At 41.7% G+C, this 21,564-nt stretch overlaps 1 protein-coding gene across 2 annotated transcripts in view; it reads left to right on the top strand.

Annotated features, from left to right (window-relative positions):
- Positions 1–21,311, top strand: part of LOC146962769 (chemokine-like protein TAFA-2) — a 52,118-nt gene extending 30,807 nt beyond the window's left edge. Inside the window, exons 2-6 of one of the 2 annotated variants that reach the window (XM_085769050.1) lie at positions 5,806–5,909; positions 10,581–10,733; positions 14,745–14,869; positions 16,005–16,062; positions 20,796–21,311. In XM_085769050.1, coding sequence (XP_085625176.1) covers positions 5,807–5,909; positions 10,581–10,733; positions 14,745–14,869; positions 16,005–16,034 — 411 coding nt within the window. In that variant the 5' untranslated portion in view covers position 5,806 and the 3' untranslated portion in view covers positions 16,035–16,062; positions 20,796–21,311. Of the gene's footprint in view, positions 1–5,805; positions 5,910–10,577; positions 10,734–14,744; positions 14,870–16,004; positions 16,063–20,795 lie in introns of both variants that reach the window. The other variant, XM_085769049.1, reaches the window with a different exon arrangement.
- The last annotated feature ends 253 nt before the right edge of the window (positions 21,312–21,564 follow it).

Genomic DNA, 21,564 nt, shown 5'->3' with positions numbered 1-21,564 from the left:
AGACCTGACAGCTGTCTCATCATCTCCATGGAGTGAGCTGAGCAGGATTTGTAGCAGAGTGTTTGACAAAGAGGGGGCTCACTGGTGTGACAGGGTTGAGAGCGTCCCTTCTCAGCTGTCAGAAGGGAACATCTGTGTTCTGGCGAGCAAGCGATGTTTGTTCTGTGACGGAGCAATCGGCTCCCTGCAGCCGTCCAAGGTGACAGCCTCTTCCGCAGTCCAAGTGAAGAGCAAGATAGAGATGGACAGGGGGGCGGTGGTGCTGGGGTAATCCCTGTAGCAAATCCAGCTGTAGAAACAGTGAGGGAAAGTCCAGCTCTTTACAGTTTAGTAACGCTCTCAGCTCCCACCCTGCAATCTCTGTGATACTGTGGATTACACACTGGCCTTGTGCGTTTCAGTGGTGGATCTTGCTACAATTGGAGGGAAAGTAAAAATTGAATCATACACTTTTAAAATGATTAGTGGCGTGACAGCAAAGCACATTATAGTTTACTGTTAAAGCTGCTTCAGTATATTTATGGAAAATACCACAGTCTTTAAATGGAAGAAACTTTCCCACAAAGTGACACTGACAGTCTGTCTTGGTACTTCACTGAGATGTTTGAACCAGCAACGAGGAGAGGAGGAGACGGTGTGGATGTGACATGGGTCAGTTAAACACCTCCTGATTCAGCTTGTGAGCAGCCTGTGATGATCTGACTTAACCCTCCTGTTGTCCTCCTGGGTCAAGGAAGGAAGGACAAAGGGAAAGATGGAAGGAAAGAAGGAAGGGAAAAAGGAAGGGGGGGGGGGACAGATTGGGTTGATTAGGTCAAAAAGGAAGGAAGAAGTAAGGACGAAGGAAAGAAAGGAAGGGAGGGGAAAAGGAAGGGAAGAAAGATGGAGGGAGGGAGCAGATTTGTTCAAGGAAGGAAGAAGGGAGGGAACAGATCAGGTCAATTGGATCAAAAGAGGAAGAAAGTAAGGACAAAGGGAAGGAATGAAGGAAGGGAATAAGGATTGTGGAAAGAAGGAAGGGGAAAAGGAAGGAAAGAAAGATGGAGGGAGGGAGCAGATTCGTTCAAGGGAGGAAGAAGGGAAAGAAGGAAGGGAAAAAGGAAGGAAAGAAAGATGCAGGGAGGGAACAGATCAGGTCAATTGGATCAAAAGAGGAAGGAGTAAGTAAGTAAGGACGAAGGGGAGAAAGAAAGAAGGAAGGGAATAAGGATTGTGGAAAGAAGGAAGGATGGAGGAAGAGAACAGATTGCGTCAATTTGACCCATAAGGACAACAGGAGGGTTAGGAAAATGTCATGTCATGTTGATAGTGCTAATGTTTTAGCTGTATTCTAAGCTAAACAAGAGAAGTCAGTGACTATGAATACGTATGTTCATTGTAGGCAAACTGAAGAGTCTATTACATGTTCTTCATGTACCTGCTCCAGAGTCTTCATGTGAGAGCCACTAGCTAAAGACTTTTGTTTTGCACTGAAAATTATTATCATAACGAATTTGCTCTTTGAAGAGTTTATCATCCTTGAAAACTCATAAAAAATAGTGAGAACTGGCAGCGTTTTTTTTTTTTTTTCACATCTTTTTGGCCACCCTGTATGACTTAGCTCCTTACCAGCGGAAAAGCAAACTGGTTCTTTGGAAGAACCAGAGTTGAACTAGTTAAGTACTGGCACCAGCACCGAACTAGCACCAGGTTATTTTTGGTGAAAAAGCTGTATATGATGTGATGTGCAGGAACAGGAGCATGAGGGCCAATTCATTGCTGCTGCAGCTCCTTTACGGACAATATTTCCTAGGAATAGGTGGAGGTCACACTGTCCTTCACTGCTTAATGAGAAATGTTGTGTTTTTATGTTAGTTCATCGAATCAGGAGACATGTGACACAAGTGGGACAGCAGAGAAAAGAGGTCAGTTCAGCCGGTCTTCATTATTAAGTATTACATGAAATATTACTCTTACATCTGAACGCAATTTCACAAAAAAACAGAAAATGATTGAAATGTTGAAATTGTCCTGGAAAGAGGTGTCAAAAAAAGTCATATTCACGCACATGAAAAGAGAAAACAAAAGAAACCTGGGGAGAAGTGTAAGCTTAAACAGTCTGTAATGTATTAGAGGAAAGGGAAATCATAACCACTGTAATATGCCCCTAGTGTCACCCGTACCAGACCCTGTCATGGTTAAAATGATAAACATCTTGTTATTACAATATCAGTTATGTCTTTGTTGAGTGAGACACTACAGGTGAATAGGGTTAAAAAAAAAAAATTAAACTAACAGATATCACCAGGCACGTGCACACATAGGGCCCAAAGGGTGCTTGAGCCCCTGCCCTTTTTGCCTCGTATTAAAAAGTGCCCTTTTGTTATGTTTTTTTTTTTTTGTTTTTTTCAATAAATGCATTCCTGTTGTGCATGAGGATGTAAACAACCGCGCTGTAAAAATGCCACGGTTATCTAGGTTATCTACCGTACGCATTTCCTTGTAATACACACGGTATTGTGTATGTACGTCGGTGTGTGTGTTGTCCGCTGCTGCTCCGCTCTGTCCCTCACTGAGGGGCGGGGGGGGGGGAGCTGCCCCGCGGTGCGCGCTCCCTCACATGCACGTCCAGAGAGAGAGAGAGAGAAGTAGAAGCTGCCTCATCGATAACTCTGTGTGTGCCGCATGTAGATGAGACGTGACAGTGGAGAGACTTGTGTCGAATCTTGTGAGTTATAAATCCACCAACATAACTTCCTTGTCGGTTCTGACAAGTCGCCGTCCACTTATTCAAGGAGCTTAATGAGTCATATTTCAGAAAAGACCCATTTGTGTTTGTTTAGCTAACTGCTTGTTAAGAGTTAAGCCCCACCCCGTCCTCTGTCTAACATCACCTGGATGTAGTGAACAACAGCAACAGGAGGAATCACTCACTCCGCTTGATTTCACTGACTATTTGAATTTGTTTCCAGATGTTGAGTTACTGGTAATTGTGACTTTGCTGTTGTAAATATTGCTGCTGTTCTGAAATATGCACAGTAGCAGTCACAGTAGTCATTTCTTGGTTTTGTGTGTGTAGCCTGTAGGCTTAGCCTACTTCTATTTTGCACTTGCACTCACATGATTTTTTTTTCTGCAAGCCATGTTAATGTGCACCCAATATTAGCCTTAGCCTACCAGTTCAGAAGTCATGACTCTGTTTCGGGAAGTTGGGAAATTGGTCCAGCATGTTGACTGCAGTCCTGAAGGCGTGCAGGCTTTCTCTACCGACTAAATAGTAACTGTAATTTTTTTTTTATTTATTTATTTTGATATTAAGGCCTGAAAAAATTGTACATAGGTACTGCCCTTTTCTGATGTTGAGCCCCTGCCCCTCTATAGTCATGTGCACGTCCCTGGATATCACCATGAAACTTCCCAAGTTTATCACTTACATTGAGACAAATATTTTTTTTATGTCAAGTCTTGTCAAATTTTATGTTTAAGTATGTAAATAAGGCAATGTCTAATTAAATATGCGATTTGCATAATCATATTTCCTAAACAGAAATCTGAACAATGGATAAAGCTACTTTCAAAATTCTTGTTTTATTTTGTTGACATTTTAGAGTCAGAAGTTTTTACAGAGGGGATTTTCTTTTCTATCAATCTGTAAATGAGAAAATACTGTCATCAGCTGTAAAAAAAAAAAAAAATTAAAATGTTGTATAAATCAGGCTGTGAATGATATAGTACCGTATCAACAAACTCCTCTGTGAAAATCCTCAGAATATAGAAAGGGATAAAACTGGAGGGTTTGGTGTCTGTAGGTGCTACTCAAGTGGAGATTTCTAGCTCAGAGTCTGAGGAAAAACTCATTTTGTCAACCCATTTTAGAATGTTTCAACCCATCTGAGAAAACAGTGGCATCTCTGATCAGTTAATCTCCCCTTACTGTTGTTCTGCTATCACAAGAAGTTTCTCAGAAGTTCTGTCAATTTTGTATTCATTCAGTAATAATCATTTACATTTATTTGGAAGCTTCTGTTCTGAGCTGTGAACCTTCCTCTCTTTGACAGCTTCCCCCGTCCCGCTCAGAGAGCTCTGACACTGACTAGTAAACAAACTTTCTGAATGACTTTCTGTATTGTAGTGTATTTTTGGTCAGGATCCAGTGTTTCACTTACATTCATTCATTACCTCACTGCTGCTGCTAGATTATGAGCGCCACTGGTAAAAAGAAAGAGAAAAAGAGAGAGAAGCCAAGCAAGGGATGGGACAAATCGGGTAAATCTTGGACTTTTACTCGTGGGCAAGATAAGAGAACCCCAACATAGTTTAGCCTATCTATATGTCAATAAGGGAGTCAGAGAAGAAGCAGGAGACATACAGTCAGCTTGTAATGGTGTATGCTCATGTTATACGACACCCGCCTCTTTCCGTCCTTAATTACTGCCGTGCTCCTACAGCTGAAACGTGATCGCAGCATGTCAGAGACGGCATTCTAAGCTACTGTAGGTGGTTTACAGTAAGCTGTGTGGCCCCTGGTACACCACACTTCATTAAGCAGGAGGGAAAGGTATCATGGCAGGAAGGACTGTGGCCAACAGAGGCCTGTCGGGGGCAGCAGAGGATCCACTCTGCTGGGGGGGGGGTGGGGGTGGTTGAGGTTGAGGGAGGACAGGGAGGATTTGGAGACAGTATTCACAGCTGTAGATTGTTTTGAAAAGCAAGGAGAGGGATGAGAGGCTGTAGTATCTCTGTGTGATAAGAGAAAACAGACATTCAGACAAGATAAACCATGGTGAAGTTAGGGTTGGGGTTAGAGCAGCATCTCCTCCTCCTCCTCCTCCTACTGCTCTTAGCCATCAAGCCTTCAAATCTAAGAGAGGCTCACAATGGAAATGGTGACTGGCTGGGGAGATGATGATATATGATGATGGATAATAAGGCAGTGTCTGGTGTTGAAATAAATATCACGAAACGACCAAATATCCGGATCACACATGAAGTAATATGTCAAAACCCACTAAGGCTCAGGTCATATGACTCTGCAGTGTATTTGCAGGTGTTTATCTGCTCCAGCACTGATTAGCAGTGATGGAAATACAAGACCCAGTCGAACCTTTGATTCTTGTTCCTGCAGGTTAAACTTAGGGGCATTTGACCCCCTTTAAAAGTTCCTCACACACATCGCTGTGTTTCATTCAGCGCACTCAGGCCCTGATTACAAAAATAGACATACTGCGTCCCCTGAACTGTCAGTCACAGGTTGACAGCATAATGAACACTGTCTGATATCATGATGTGATGCATGAAACTGTCTGCTTTTGAGATGGAGAAATTATTGGGCACACAATACAGGAAATCCTGCCCAGGGGCTGGCCCTGCATTGTCCATCATGATAAACCTGTACGAGGAAGCTCGTCATCAGCTTGTTCAGTTATCCCAGGCTACAAGCACATTAAAGCAAAAGAGGCAGCAGTAACATGATCAGATCCATGGATGAACTTCTTCATATGAAGAGAAAAAACACCAAGATAAATTCAGTTACAGCGACGTCCAAAAAATGATTCAATGAGGTGATATGTTAAGAGCAGGATCACATGACTTGAACAAAAAAAAGGGGGAACACTTTATAGTAAGTACACACTATTAAAGCTTCAGTTGGTAAGTTGACGAAAGTGAAGTTAAACTCTGCGACTTGGTTGGAAATTTCAAGACAATACTCCGTCAAGTCCCTTATGAACCTCTGCCAAGCGCCCCCCACACACACAGACACACACATGTGCAAAGATTTTTTATTTATTTATTCAGCCCTCATGTTTTCTCCTCTGTGTTTCTCAGGATGAGTCAACGACACACACAGACAGGAAGTAAAGTGGCTCTACTCGTCATGGTGCTGGTGATCAGTGTCTGGGAGATGACCACGCCCACAGAGGGAGCTACAGGTGAGGTCTCCACAGCAACGGGAACACCTGGTCAGTGGTTGAAAAGTTGTTGTTTTTTTTTTCTTAGCCATCACAATTACTCCTGTTCAATAAATTAACAATCTAAACTTTATAAAGGTAAACATCTTGCGTAGTTCCTCTTTAAGCCTTTCAAACACTGGATTTCAGTCAACACTCCTGCATAAACTTGTTTCATGTCAGAATGTCCTGTCCTCTAATTGACTCAACATTTCAGTCCTATTCCCTGTGTTTCTGTGCTTACTAAAGGATTTGCAGATGGATTTATCATCCATGTGTAAAATAAAGTTACATTGAAAAGTGTCAGTGCCATCTGAATCTTCTCCCAGTCATCTGTCCAGTCCTTGACCTCATGACCTTTCCCACTGAGGTCAGGGGAAAGGCTTGGATTATTTTGACTTTTCGCTCCTGCTTTTAATTTGATCCTTCAGCTCTGGTCTCTCGGAGTAGCTGCTCACAGAAAGAAGAACACAATGTGTAACAGGAATGAGGATATGCTCATTTGTTCTAGAGAAGCGAGAAGGCATAGAGTGAACACACAGTAACGGCTCTCTGCCTCTCTGACTCTGAGGCAAACATGCAAATGAAGGAAGAAGTCTGACAGAAGAAGACTGACTTTGTGACAATTAGCCATATTCACAGCGTCGTCATCTTTGCTTACGTTGTCATTCGGGGTGGGAAGATTCAACTCCATCACATAACACTACCATTAACATTAGCAGTTGCAGCTAATACTGGCTAACTTCAAATCAGTTTAACCCAAATGGCATTTTACTTTGAAATATGGCCTCCTCTCTATGCACATTTTCTTTCTTTCAAAACATTATAACTTTTCACATTTTCATTTATTTTTTATGCCCTGCTATACCATTTCATTTCATTTCATTTCTGGTTTTTTGTATTTACTGTACATTTCTGTTGATCCATGGCCCTCTTTGCTACAGATATTAAATTGACAACTATGAGGAACAATCCATTCAAAAGGAGCCAGAAATACAATACACACCCAAAATGATAAAAAGGAATAAAATGAAAAAGACACTGACTCAGCTACATGACATATTACTGCTGGGATAACTTGGGTTATTCAGTCTGTAATATGGAACTGGAAAGAAAACAAGGAAGTAACAGCTTCCACCTGTCCAGTCAGCTGAGTAGGAACCAGTTGGACATGTCTAGACTTGTTTACAACTCTCAGCTTGTGGAGGACAGACACCTGCAAGACATACATTTGGAGGACAGACATCAGAAAGACAGAGGCTTCCACCTGAAAGGCCTTACACAACACCATGTCAGATGGGGGACTCGTTTCCTCATTAATGTTGTGTGGAATCATGACTAGAAAACCCAGGGAGATCAATTATGGCAGCTCACAACATCACAGGTGGAGGCCGACTTCGCTCCACCATCATCCCTCTGGCAGCTTTCCACCTCAGGTTAATTGGTGCCTTGTCCAATTGCGAGCATGATAGAAATCATGCATACCTCTCCTGTCTTTGTCAACCAATTAGAAGGCAACACAGTGCTGCTTTGATATGCATGGCTTTGATTGGAAGCTAACCCCCCATGCATGTTTTCAACAGGAAGTGGATCACAACGATCTCACTCGCGTACAATATTTCTGTGATTGCCACGGCATCCTCCTAATTTCCCCTGGGTGTTATTTCTGTAGCTGCATACCTATTATCATTCAACGGATGAAACGAAGAGCAGAGCATGTGAAGAGGGCCTACAGAAAATACAGAAGAAGAGGAAAAAGGAGAAGAGGACAACAAAGCAGGACAACCCCCCCCCCCTAGAAACCAGGGCAAGTGTAGATTATTTCAGCATAGAGGAGACTTGATTCACTTACACACAGGCTTTGACCACTTTAAATAACTGCTGGGTGCCAGTGAAGACGGGATCATGTCTGCTCCATCAAACATGCTTTTCTCCTCCGATGTGAAGCCACTTTATTTTGAGGATTTGCCTTTGCTCAGTCTTTATTGAAGAGGATGTTTCAGCACAAGCTTCAAAAGCGAGGGGGGTGGGGGGGTGGGGCGGGGGGTGCGAGGGTGTGTGTCTCTATTATGTGTGTGTCGGGGTGGTATTGCAGATTTCATGTTTGCGGTGTTAATAGTGAGAATCAGAAAGAGCTTATCAGAATTCTTTTGTTTTTTCCCTCCTCATAACACAGCTAGTGTTGCAATTTGCAGCCATTAAAGCGATATAAATGAATATGATAAAGGTTAAAGGGATAGTTCAACATTTTGGCAAATTCACCCATTGCCCATAATCCCTTTAGTTTTAGGGGTAGATTTGTACCTGTAATTGTCGGTGCAAGCTGTTCTTTGATTGGCGGGGCAGAGATACGAGCTGCTCAGCTAACGCTACGAAGGCATTGTCTTTCCCTCATCAAATTCATCAAATACACAATCCAGCAACTCAAAACACTCTGGTGGACAAGTTGTGACCTGCACATTCACTACGCTATGAGATAATAATGGAACGTTACGAGACATAGGTAATGGGTCTCATTAAATAAAATTCATTTTTTTGTCGTCAATCTACACTCACCACCATTTTTAAGGAGTGGAGAGGAGGAGACTCTATGCAACCTGTGAGTTCTCTCCTGTGTTTTAGCTTCCTAGAGACTGCAAACTATGTTAATTAGTGAATCTAAAGTCCCCATGGATGTGAACGTGAGTGTGTGAAGCAACCTGTCGTGTACTCTTAGCCCTGCTTGGATCATCATTACACTGAGCCATGCACTGCTGATTTCCACAGCATGCTGTTTATTTTCTTATCTTCATGTGAATTTCTTTTTTTATGTCCACTGAACCAGTCTGTGACAAATGGAAGCTCATCTGGGTTTTACTCTATCTAGCCTACTGCATTACCTTTTGTATTTTTCAATATAATTAACCAGTTATGTAAAGAGGAACTGATTGATTGGAACAAGTTTCTGAACCATTATATGGACCGGCAGCTAGTGACTTTATTAATACAGCATGTATCTGCTCACAGAGCCGTTGTGGTTCATTGTTCCTAAGTGAGTGCAAAGAGTTGAGCTGTTGACCTTCAGATTACGTTGTAATCCCCACAGACACATTACAGCCTTGAATTTCAGAGTCCACAATGTGAAAGCACTTAGCAAGAATCAGAGCTCATAGGTTTGTGAGGGGAGGTGAACCTGAGAGGAGGCATATTTGATGTGTTTTTAGACACACTCACTCTCCTGTTGTAGTGACGTGTGACCTTGGTGTCTTACTTAACATACTACCTGTCCTGTATGCATCACAGATGTTCCTGGCTCTGCACCTCAAATGTTATAAAATGAAGTGGTGAATAAAAAGCATTTTACCAAGAGAGAAAACTCTTGTTAACCCAGAAAAAGCAGTAACTACCAGACAGACACCAGTGTCCATTCTCCATCAGCTGTGTTCAGTCTGGAGCTGAAGGACTGTGACAAGTGTAGGAGCCTAAATGCAATTTGAGTTCATTAATATTTAGATAATGATTTAAAGTTATGGTAGGCAATCATGATGTTCAGAAACACTTTTTGTTATACTGGGTGAAATGGTCCTTCTATCTTAGAGTTGTCAATACATTATGCATTCAGAAAAAGGAACGGAAATAATCAGACCTCTGTGGCAGCTGCAGGACTGACAAAACTCTGACCAATTTCCCTTCTATATTTTTTGACGACGCGTACATTTTTAGGTTGTATCAGAGACATTCTTCTGTGATGGGGCGTGGTTTCTTTGCCTGCAGCGGACACGCCCCCACCGTCCTGAGGCAGAGAATGCTGCTCATTTATCAACAACTTTGATGTACAGTATAATTTTATATAGGCCTTACTTAACAACTTTCAATTTTGACTTCAAATTTGACAGAGTGGTTAATAATATGTTGTCCTGTGGTATTATAAACTTAAAACACATATTTATTTTTGGTTTCCCCGTCTTTAAACCTCCAGAGACTTGACATGGTCAGGGCCTAGTCAGGGTTTTGTCAAACATTCATTTGGCCATGGCCGTCGAGCCTCGAGGGCTATGAAGAGTAGAAGGGATGTCGCGGTGAGCACGAAAGTGGTTATGTGGCATGTGGCGGCTATAGCATCCACCACTAACGTTAGACTAACCAAAGTGCTAGCAACAACAAACAAAGTAGGTGCTGATGTTTTTCATGTCCTAACGGTGTAATTATTTTGTTTCCGCCCAAATAAAAATGACTTAAGATTGTTTGTGTATTCTTATTTCATATTTTCATTATTAGTAACTGTATTATAAAAGCAATACATCACTCCACGCTAATTATACCACAGCTATGGGTTTTTTCGGCCCGACGCTAACGACGCCCCTTAGCTGTGGTATAATGGCCTGGAGTGATGTATTGCTTAAATATACAACTACCTGGGGCTGTGCTGATTCTGAATATGTGGCACTCAAAAAATCTTCATTTGAGGTCCAAGTAGCTTTAATGAAATAACTTCATCTGGAAATGTGCTCAGTAGACTACTAGACTGACCTCCACTAGCAGTGGAGATGGTAGAACCATGCATGAGACTCTTATGGCACTTAGTCCAATGGCAGCAGGATGGGGCCGTTGATGGGGGTGATAACTGCTGCACTACAACTGATTACTCCATGTCTCCCATCCTCTCTCCAGCAGCTCACCGTGCCCCGACAGGCACCTGTGAGGTGGTGGCGCTGCATCGCTGCTGCAACAAGAACAAAATTGAGGAGCGGTCACAGACGGTGAAGTGCTCCTGTTTTCCTGGGCAAGTGGCCGGCACCACCAGAGCTGCCCCATCATGTGTAGACGGTATGCTGCAGCAATTTAATTCATTTCATGACTTTCTCTCTCTTCCTTTCTGTGAGAAAATGAATATCTGTTACAGTAATGCACACTTCATGTAGAGTACTTTCAGTGAGATTATCTTCCCATGAAAAAAGAAAACACTTTCCTTTTGCACTTCAATGTGAAAACACCGAAACACTCATGGGAATAAACCAATTTTGTTGATTAAGTGTCTAAAACATGTTTTTTTCTGCGTGGCTTTGTGCATAGCCCTGCTTGTCTCCCAGTCGGCTCTCCAACTGAGAGTGCACTGTTTAACTGTCTGTAATGAACTACTGAGCAAGACCGCACAAAACTCCACTTCAAAAAACCCAGACTATAGCCTATTGTTTCTTGTGTTTTCAGCATTAACTTTTAACTAATAAACCAATCAGAGAGCCATCTCCCAGTCCCTAGTAGTCAGTGTGTGTAGGAAACGTGTCTTATGCTATTTGTGTATAAAGTTGACATGGAAAAGTACAATTTTTAAAAAGTTTATATACAGTAGTTTTGAATGAAGTGTTTGCTGTGCAAGAGGTGTCTGAAATTTTGTATTTTGTGTATCTGTTTTTGGTTTTTGTGTGTTAAGTTTTGACAAAAGGTTCCATAGTTTTAAAAACTGTGTTTTGCCGAAAGTAAAAAACAAAAACAAAACAAACTGTAACGAACAAACAGATGAAGGCAGATGGTTTTAATGCAATTTGTGCCTGCCAGGTATATCTACTATATCTACTTCGGTGTGTATGAATCTCCTTTATCAGGCCTCCTCTCTGGGCCCTGATAACAGCAGGATTATTTTCAGTAGCATTGGCAGCTGTGTTGGCAGTACTTCTTGATTTTGAATCCTTTCTGCTGGACATTTTCTTTCATCACCTTTGAATAAATGTGTAGCCGTCAATTGTAAAGTCCACGACTCAGAGGGTCTGTTAGCATGCTAATAGGTTAGAACCCCGAATTGGCTAAAGTGGATGCTTCACTTTGGTCTGAAAAGCAAAGGTTTATGGCTGAACTCTGGAGCCAATCATGTTTGACCTATTCCTTGACATTTAACTATTGACATTTTCTGCAAATTAGAGCTGTGAGCCAGCAGCCTCAGTTTAAAGCTCCATGGGTGATCTCAGGAAAAACTTATCAGCACTTAACCTTTTAATTATTCTTTTTTCTACAACCAGGGATTTACCTCGCTCCTCTCGCTGTTAGACATCTCCACCTGACAGGAAGATAAATGAACTTGCAGACATGCAAAAAACCTGTATGTAAAATTCTGAGGATCCAGAGAATACTGTATCTGTGTCACATAGAGATAAAGTTTCTACAGTTCCCAGTGATATTATTTTCTATACATTTCTCTGTTGACAATATTATTGAACTGCATATATCTTATTTAATTTTTTGAGCACATGGATTGTTACCTTCACTTTATAGGTAGGCCTACATTTGAAGAAATGATTTGTCAGAAGTTTTCAGTGGAAATCTAAAACACATCTTTTGACCAAAAACAATTGTTTTTAATCTTTCAACTATTCTCAGCCTCAACACCCCACTAGCTAAACTTGTGGAATGCACCTTTAACAAATCAATCACAATAGCTTTTGATGACGTCTGACTCTGTTAGCTATGGTGACAGTCCTCAGACTGAAGGTGGTAGCACAGTCAGTTCTCATGTGTTCAGGCCAAACTGGGTGAGTGTTGCCAGTCAAAGAGCAAATGTTACATCACTTGAGACAGCAGTCAAAATGTCACACATCTATGATGATGATGATGATGATGATGATGCTTGGTGTTTGAAGGGAGACACTATATTTTAGACTCATGACACCCTTAAGCTGTGAAAGATAATGTCGTGAAACAGGTTAAATAACAAGGTCATATTAACTAATTTAAAGCTCAAAATCCAGTGTGGTGTGGATGCTTATGACAACTAATACAAGCAAACCAGAGGTGACCTTTAACAAGAGGGCAACAAACCTCAAAATATTCTGCAACATACCTGCACCAACTGATGATAACTGATGATGTAGAAGACCCTGCATTTTCCAGCCACAGGTTTGTTAACCTCTCCTGGCTCATCCTCTGCTCCATAGCTGAAGCAGAGGGGAGAGATGGGAACTTGAGGAGCTGTAGCATGTATTTACTGACTAACAGCCTAAACCCCACAGCTACACTCGTGCTTTCTAACTCTCTCTTCACTCACTCACTTTCTATCTCTCTCACACACACACACGTCCACAAAACGTCCATACTGATATACGTATTGCCTCCTGGAGGCCAAGGGCAACCACGCTTCCCCTGCCTTTTTTTCAGACTGCAGTTGTCACTTTAAAAAACCCTTGAACTCTCTAAGTATTCTCTGTAGTTGTCTTCACTGCTGCTCCCTGTCCTGAAACCATAAAGTCAACTGAAGGAGATTATACCTGATGCCAGTCAAAAATAAATAAAAATAAACAACTGATCACATGACAATACCATTAGGCCACTGCCAAACTCTAATTAGTCAGGACTGCCAAGGGAAGCCAACCGCTCTCTGGCCTCACACCTTCCAAATCACAGCATCATAGTCACTCCTGCAAAAACAGAGACATAAATCATAGATACAATCAACTGATGTTGCTTTTTAGCTTTAAATGTTGCTTCTTCTAATGGCAGGATACTGAAGTTAACATTTGATAATGTAAATGATGATGATATGTTAATAGTAACATCTCCTTAGGGAGCATCTACTGTATGTAAAACAACAAACAACCTAGAAACAAAGTGCACTTATTCCAGAAAGCAACATGAAGGCTGCTAACATTACATCAATGAATGAGGCAGTGTTATGTTTGTCTATGTGTGCATGGAGTGTTTTCTCCAGGAATCAGATAAATCAGGCTCATTGCTCACTTGATATCCCAGTACTTTTTCTCTCATACCCCCTCTGCTCCAGTCTACCTGCCAGCCACGCCCCCTCATCAGCCAACTAAGCACCTATACTCCTTGCCAGTTAAGTCATTATGAGCCTCCTTTGCCAGCTTGTCCTTTGCCATCTCAAATGCAAGCATTCCTTCCTGGATTGGTCCTCTGTTGTTCTGTCCACACCACCACCACCATCTCAGTTAACCTACTGTGCATCTCTTTGGACTGAAGAGGGAACCTGCAGTAAGCATGAAGCTCAACTGGTGCATAATCTTTTATTCCTTGCAGAGCACAGATAAACTTAAATGTATACGTTTTGCACATATCCAAAATAGTACATATCTTCATATTAATTCATTTCAAATAGCATTCCCATTATTGACAAGCTTATTTAATATCCACACAATTTTATAGCATATTTTTTTAAACCACACATCTATTTTATTTGAAGCACAATGAAATGACATTAATATTGCACTCCACCCAAGCAGCAACAATACAGAACTCCAACATTTAGCATATGTACGAATACCTCACTTTGCCCACCAAGGATGCAAAACTCTCATCTTCATCACATAACCCACTCAAAATCCAGCTGCCCTTGGCAATAAACAAATGCTCAAATGAATGACACACGTTATTTGATCCATAAAACTCCATGACAGACAATGACGTTATACAGTGCTTCTTTTTCTTATTTTACAACCTACTCCTGGCGTGCGGTAGTCCTGGCATGCGAGTTTTCCATGTAGCAAAACTGGTGTGTGACAACACAGTTGTTTTTCTATGCTGTTTCTGGGGCACATGAGAAAATCCAGGAACGTCATAGCATATAACAAAAATACTCACTTACAGAACTTATCCAGCTATTCTACTAGAGATAGACTACAGTAAATGTCCTATACCAGCTGAGCTAAAGAAGCTTTGTTCACATGGGAAATGTCAAATCTGTTGCCAGCATCTTTGAGATTTTTCGAGTGGGTCATGCGTTGGGAAAGTTTGGAAAACAATGGTTTCTGTTATCTTATAACACATTTCATCATGATTTGATCAGTGAACACAACAACTGTAACATTTTGACCTCCTCATGTGTGTTTCTAGCCTCCATAGTAGAGCAGAGGTGGTGGTGTCAGATGCAGCCATGCCTTGATGGGGAGGAGTGCAAAGTCCTTCCTGACCTGAAGGGCTGGAGCTGTGCTACAGGGAACAAGATCAAAACCACCAAGGTAAGTTAAAGGCCTTGTCCACATGGAAACTGAGATTTCCCAAAAGATCTTCTTTTTTTTGCATAAACAGAAAAAGTTTTCCATATTCACAGCATGCTTTCAAGAAATGTCTGTGTACACACAAATCCACTGAAAATGACTCAAGATGCTGTAGTACATATGCCAGGCCTGTATCTGGCGCTGTAATGCTGCCACACAAATATACCAAAAATGTAGAAGATGTGGAAATCTTCAAACATAATATTGACTTGGAGTCATATCTGTCCAAATATGATAATTTAATAGATGCTTTTAGGTCCAGTATCCGATGACGAGACAGTAGTCCACCATTGTTGTTGTTTTTACGTGTCTGTCGTTCATGTTACAGGTTAGAGGGGTGGGGATAACCCTAACGCTATGACATCCTCATTTTACAAAAGATCCGTTTTGGTTGTCTACACGAAAAAGCTGGGGGGACGTTTTAAGATTCACCCTTGGGCTCTGTTTCCTATAGTTTTTGGGCTCCAAAAACAGTGTTTCCATGTGGCTGAAACACTGAATCAATAAAAAAAATAACTATTGTGGATACTAAGAATCTGTCGCTACATTCACGCCTGTTGAATCACACTTTGCACTGTGACTCCTCAAAGTCAAGAGGCCGAGGCTCCTGTTACAGTCGTCTGCCCCATGATTACCTAAAAAGAGCCGCCTGTTCTTGGACCCCCAGGGGCTGGTAATCAATGGGCTGTGATGTCTCCTTAGCACTTTCAGGCCACTATGAGCAGACAAACTGGCCAATTACTCACTCCAATTACTTGCTTTTAACATGGTAACACAATGCTGGATTCTTCACTGTGTTATGACGACCCATGGACTTCAGTTCTGCTTCTCTCTGTGTACTTAATTATTTAAACTGCCCACAGCACACCTGCCTGGAGCCAGAAGCCCAGAGCCCGGAGCCTGGAGCCTGAGGCTATTGATTCTGGGACTTGTCGGGACCTCAGAATGGGATCCTTTATATTATTTTTATTTTTATTCTGGCCGGGGCCCAAGCCGGGGTGTGTGTGTTGTCAGGAAATAGATGTTGGTAATTATGAGATCTTGATGAAAGCTGACCATGTCTTTTCTGTTCTTGTCCTCTGTGGATGACTGACAGATCTCTGGAGAAAGAGACCAACTGTGGTAACGTCAGATCCCTTCACTACAGAGTCCAGGTAAACAGTATTTTTATCTCTTGTTATCCTGCATGTACTTCTTCTTTCTTCTTTCTTCTTCTTCTTCCGAGGAAATCCTACTTCCCATCCCGTGAAAAATCACCAAACTTTGCACAAAGGTCCAGTCCCATGCCAGATTACCTTAGCTGCAGAAACAGGCCAATAGTCCTGATGGCAAGTCAAGGCAAGGCAATTTTATTTGTATAGCCCGTTTTTACAAACAGTTTGTCTCAAAGGGCTTTACATGGCATCGTAACAACATCCTCTGCCCTTAGACCCTCACATTGACTGAGGAAAAACTCCATGGAAAACCCTTTTAACAGGGAAAAATCGGAGAAACCTCAGGGTGAGCAACAGAGGAGGGATCCCTCACCCAGGACGGACAGACATGCAATAGATGTTGTTACAGACAAGAAAACAGTTTACAGTTTATGTCACATAATGTGCGAAATATGGAAGTGTTAGCAGGGTGTTAGCAGATGGTGGCACTACAGCAAGAAAATTTCAAAATTTTGAAAATTCATAACAAATCAACCTTTGTGCTACAGCTTTGGAACCTTTATTTTCAAATTGCCTAATTTTGCCAAAACTCTGGCCCCGACCATTGCTGCAGTAGTTGCAGCTACTGTATAATTCTACTTGTTTTTATTCTCCCTGCAGGGATCATCACTGTCTAAGTCTGATGTCACTATACAAATGCAATACTGACCTCCACTGCTCTATATGAGACATGCAGTCATATTGACAGGAAACATCTTCCCAATTCAAAATGTGAAAATGTTTGTTTTGCTTTGTTTTTTTAAACAAGTTTAAAATGCTGCATTTGTACATTTTCAAGGAGCTGGCAGATTTATTTGAACGATCATAATTTCTAATAACACAGAAATCCTATGATGAAAATAGGCTGCTCACTGTGTGATACTGTAAGGCAGGGCAAGGCAAGGCAAGGCAATTTTATCTGTATAGCCTATAACAACATCCTCTGCCCTTTGACTCTCACATCCACTGAGGAAAAACACCCGGAAACTCTTTTAACAGGAAAAAATTGGAGATACCTCAGGGTGAGCAAAAGAGGAGGGATCCCTCACCCAGGACAGGCAGACATGCAATAGATGTTGTATACAGTAGGGTACAGACAAGAAAACAGTTTTATAGCATAGAATATGCAAAACATGGAAATGTTAACAAAAGTTGATGAAGGCAGCTTCTGGTGGGAGGAAGGCAGGGAGAGCAGGCCAGTTTAATGGGAGGACTGGATGGCAGACTGGTTCATGGGAAGGGAGGGCAGGCTGGTTTAACAGCAGGGGAAAGGGGGGTAAGGGGGCGATGCAGGCGGCAGTTGGTGCAGAGAGATGGAGCTCCGGTGGATCTGGAAACACAGAGCAGAGAGAGTGCGTTTCACTGTTATGCACCCTGACATGATGTGGAGCAGGAATCCACAGTGATTCTCAGCTCCTCTTGCACACACCTGAGCTTTTCTCTGTTGTTGCGCTAACACTCTGATAGCCCTCTGATGTTAATGAACATGTGAAATTTTAATAGTGGCTCATAATGTAGTGAGAGTGGTCGTCAGATGTTTTCCTCAGGTGAATAGTACACCACCTCATTAAAAGTTTAAATATTCATTTGGGCTGGGAGCAAAGATTTGCTGGGCTACCTGTCAGTCAACCTCTCACTAGCCTATGCTTACTCTGGCTGTGCACTCACACTTACTACTGATCATTATGCCCTGGACTCAGACAAGCAGCACTTAAAGAGAAACTGCAGCTTGTTGGAAAACACTAAAAGCTACAACTTCAGCACCAGCTTGCAACCCTAAAAGAAAGATGTTAGCAGAAAAAACAGCCACTGTTGTATTTAATCTCTGTAGTCTATGTTAGTCAATGTTTTATATGTGGTCACACATTTTCTGGACATTGGGATCTCTGTGACCCAGTCCCAGTGCTATGTATCACAAATTGTTAGGTAAAAAGCAGAACTGCTTGTTTCTCCCCCCTGATCCTTATTTAACAATCCAGATGTCATTCCAGATGACTTTCAACAGAAAGCATATTGCTTAGGAGGACACCACAGTGTACCAGTTACTCTGAGGGCAAATGAATCCTTTGCCTGATAAATTAACACTTAACAGCCACCAGTTAGATGAAAGCAATACCTACTGAAGACTTGGTTTAGCTACCTGTAATTTTAGCATTAACAATCAGTTAAACATTGTTAAAGGGATAGTTCAACATTTTGACAAATTGGCCCATTGCCATAATCCATAGTTTTAGGAGTAGGTTTGTTACCTTTAATTGTCAGTGCAAGCTATTTTTAGAACTGCAGAGCAGAGTGGCGAGCAGCTCAGAGACGATGATGGAGTTTCTAAATGTTTTGCTTGCAAAATTGGGGGTGATTTATATGATGCCTTGCAGAGCCATGCTGCTGCTCTGGCCTGCACTATGTCATACCATCTATCAACCATATACTGTACCAGTTCATCAAAACAGCTTGTTAGAGCTGTCTGTTTCCTATCAGGGGTTCAGCATTGATAATGGAGCTTTACACATTCAATGTGGCTAACCTCAGTCCATCAAACCTGCATGGCAGCTGACAGCTGGGAATCGATAGTGGACGTTGTGATAAAGGTTGTTATGTTCTTTGAGAGTCTTTTCCGGAATGTACTTTTGGGCAAGTAAAGGACATGTCAGTCAAAAACTGAGCCTCAAGACAGCAATTAATGCGAAAGGAGAAAGCAGATCTTCAAAGTGTCTGACAGCATCAAGTAGAAAACCTGAATATGAAACACAAACCCAGTTATCCTGAACACTAAAGAACAAGCCACTTGTGGTTTGGCCAGAACTGTGAGTCTATTATCAGATCCCTCAGGTGTTTCTGACCGTTAACTCGGACAGATCACCGCGTCAGAAGATTGAAGTTTGACCTCTGTGGATGGTGTGAAGTTGCTATCAAATACAAATGGCTGTTTTTCTTATGGTTCAATAAATAATATTTCTTTTTTTTTTCCTAGCATTTGGCCTTTATTTGGACAGAACAGTGGAGCTTTGACAGGAATCAGAGAGACAATGGGGAAGAGAAGCACAGTGATAGAAAATATTTAAATAGATATAACTCTAATCAATAAGTCAAGTTGTGTCTCACTAACTACTGTATATTGTGGAAAAATATTGATAGAACTGTGCTGGAAACCCCAGTTCAGACCTTTATTTGTAGCAATGAAGCAGTGAAGTCACTGCAAGATTAATTAGATCCAATTAGGTCTCACTGACCGAATACTTGGTTTGATCTAATTAAACAGCACAAATTAGAATGGGAAATGAGACTGCTCAGGTGGTTTGCATATGATGATAGATGCAAGTCAAGTGAGTCTGACTGACCATGACCTCCACACTGGGGGTGATAACTGAGTTGTGCACAATAACTAAGGCTGGGAATACAATGGGTTTTCAGGATTAGAAAATGAGGACATAATGTTGATGAGAATACAAAACACAAAAGCCCTAAATCTTGTCTGTTTTGGGAGACAGACATGGACAAATTGGTTCAACATGTAGGAAGCTCAACACATCATGACAAGTTTGAAGACATGGAGCAAGTTTGAGTTGGAATGTAACTTCATCATGCCTGTCATGAAATGACAACAATTATGTTGACAGACATACGGGAATAAACCTGTTAAGGGTTTTCCTCAATCGGTGTGAGGTTCTATGGGGGATGATGTTGTTCTGATGCTGTGTAACGCCCTTTGAGACAAATTGTTTGTAAAAATGGGCCATACATTTTTTTTTTGAAGAAAGAAAAAAGAGCCAATCATAAGTACATATTTGGGGAATGGCATTAATGATGCCAAGCCTGCGGAGCTAGTTCAGGCAGACAACTCAAGCCGCGCCCATCCTGATCAGCTGATCAGTCACAAATAGGGTGGGTTATTTAAATCCCCAGTTTACCTGCTCATCCCTGGCTATGCTTCTGCTGCTACTCTGCTGCCGCTCTGCCTTCGCTACTGCTGCTGCTGCCTTGCTGCCCATGGGGTTTTGCAAACCCACCACCTCCCCAGCATCCACCTGTGGGCTCTGTCTCTTGATTCCCTGTGGGGGGTCCGCTTCATTCCCTGTAATGTCTGGCAAAGCAGATCATTGAGGGAACGAATATGAGTCAGAGCCTGACGCCAAACCTGCTGCAGCCATGCTCAAGAATATGCTGTCCATGCTGTGCTTCAGCTTGCTATGCTTACGCTCAATAAATGATTTCTTCTCATTCCAGAGTTGTCTGATTGAAATTCCATGAATTCTTGGAGAATGTAAATGCTAAAATTAAAGATGTCCTCATACCTTAAGAATGCAAGCTTATGAACCTTGGATATAATGTCAATGATTATGTTATTGATATCATTGAGCACAGCTATGAAGGAAATAAGATAAAATTGGTAAGCCCCAGCCTAACCATTGTTTTTACTAAAACCAGCTGATACCAGCTGACACTAAACTGGAACTGGCCTCATATATGATTTTCAGTGTGTTGAATGATGAACATCATCATCAGCAACTGTTTGAACTAGTCCACTCTTTTAGGCAACTTTCTGTCAGCAATGCTGTGGGTTACACTTGTTTCTTTCTGCTCATGTTATCTTTTTTGGTGTTGTTATTGTGTTATATAAAAGTTTAGAATGCTGTGTACTTAACCATGTGTAGATGTGGCCTTCACAGGCTCTAAAACTAATGATGTCTTCACAGGTGGCTCAACGCTTCTGGCCTTTGTCAGGTGATCAGGGGAGAACAAGGGGAGTCAAGCAGAGGACCTTTCTGTGAAGAGGCCTCTTTTCTTCTGGACTGCAGTGAATCTTTGTAAAACTCTGACCTCTGAAGAGGAGTAGATCTGATCAGTCAGCACTTCTTCTTAAAAGACGCGTGATGACCCTGACCAGACAACAGGATTTACTCTGACATTCTACTGCTTGTAGTGGAACACAATGGAAAACTTTTCCCATATGTTAATTTATAGAGAATCATGTTCTTTAAGGGGGATTTTGCATCACAGGTCGACCACTGTGAACAGCAGGCAGTTACGTGGATAGAATTACAAATATTCAACTCAACTTAAAGTTAAGCATCCACCCAGATGTTGACAGACACACAACTGGATTCAGTCCTGACCTCACTCTGACTCGTATCTCTCTATTACAACTTTGTAAATGAGAGCAACATCTCGTCAGTGACTGGACAACAACTACAACTACAACAACAACTAGTTCATCGGTCTGATCACCTTCCGTGGGTAACATTCTCTCTGTCTGTGTAACTAATGACATTAGAATTAAACTATGATTGTGTAACTACAGCTTTGTGTCTTTTAAGCATTTGTCTGTTACCTGGCTGTCACATATCAATACAGATGAGCGTTGGGCAAGAATGTGATGATAGGAGACAATGACAGGAGACAACAGCAAACATCAAGTGGCTTCACCTGCAGCAGACTACCAGGGATTGATTATGCTTAACCTTA

This window comes from Trachurus japonicus, chromosome 23, assembly GCF_045865225.1.
Source record: "Trachurus japonicus isolate A0001 chromosome 23, Traja_1.0".
Lineage (NCBI taxonomy): Eukaryota > Metazoa > Chordata > Actinopteri > Carangiformes > Carangidae > Trachurus > Trachurus japonicus.
Note: the sequence above shows the minus strand (reverse complement) of the source record. Positions and strands in the feature narration are given on the sequence as shown.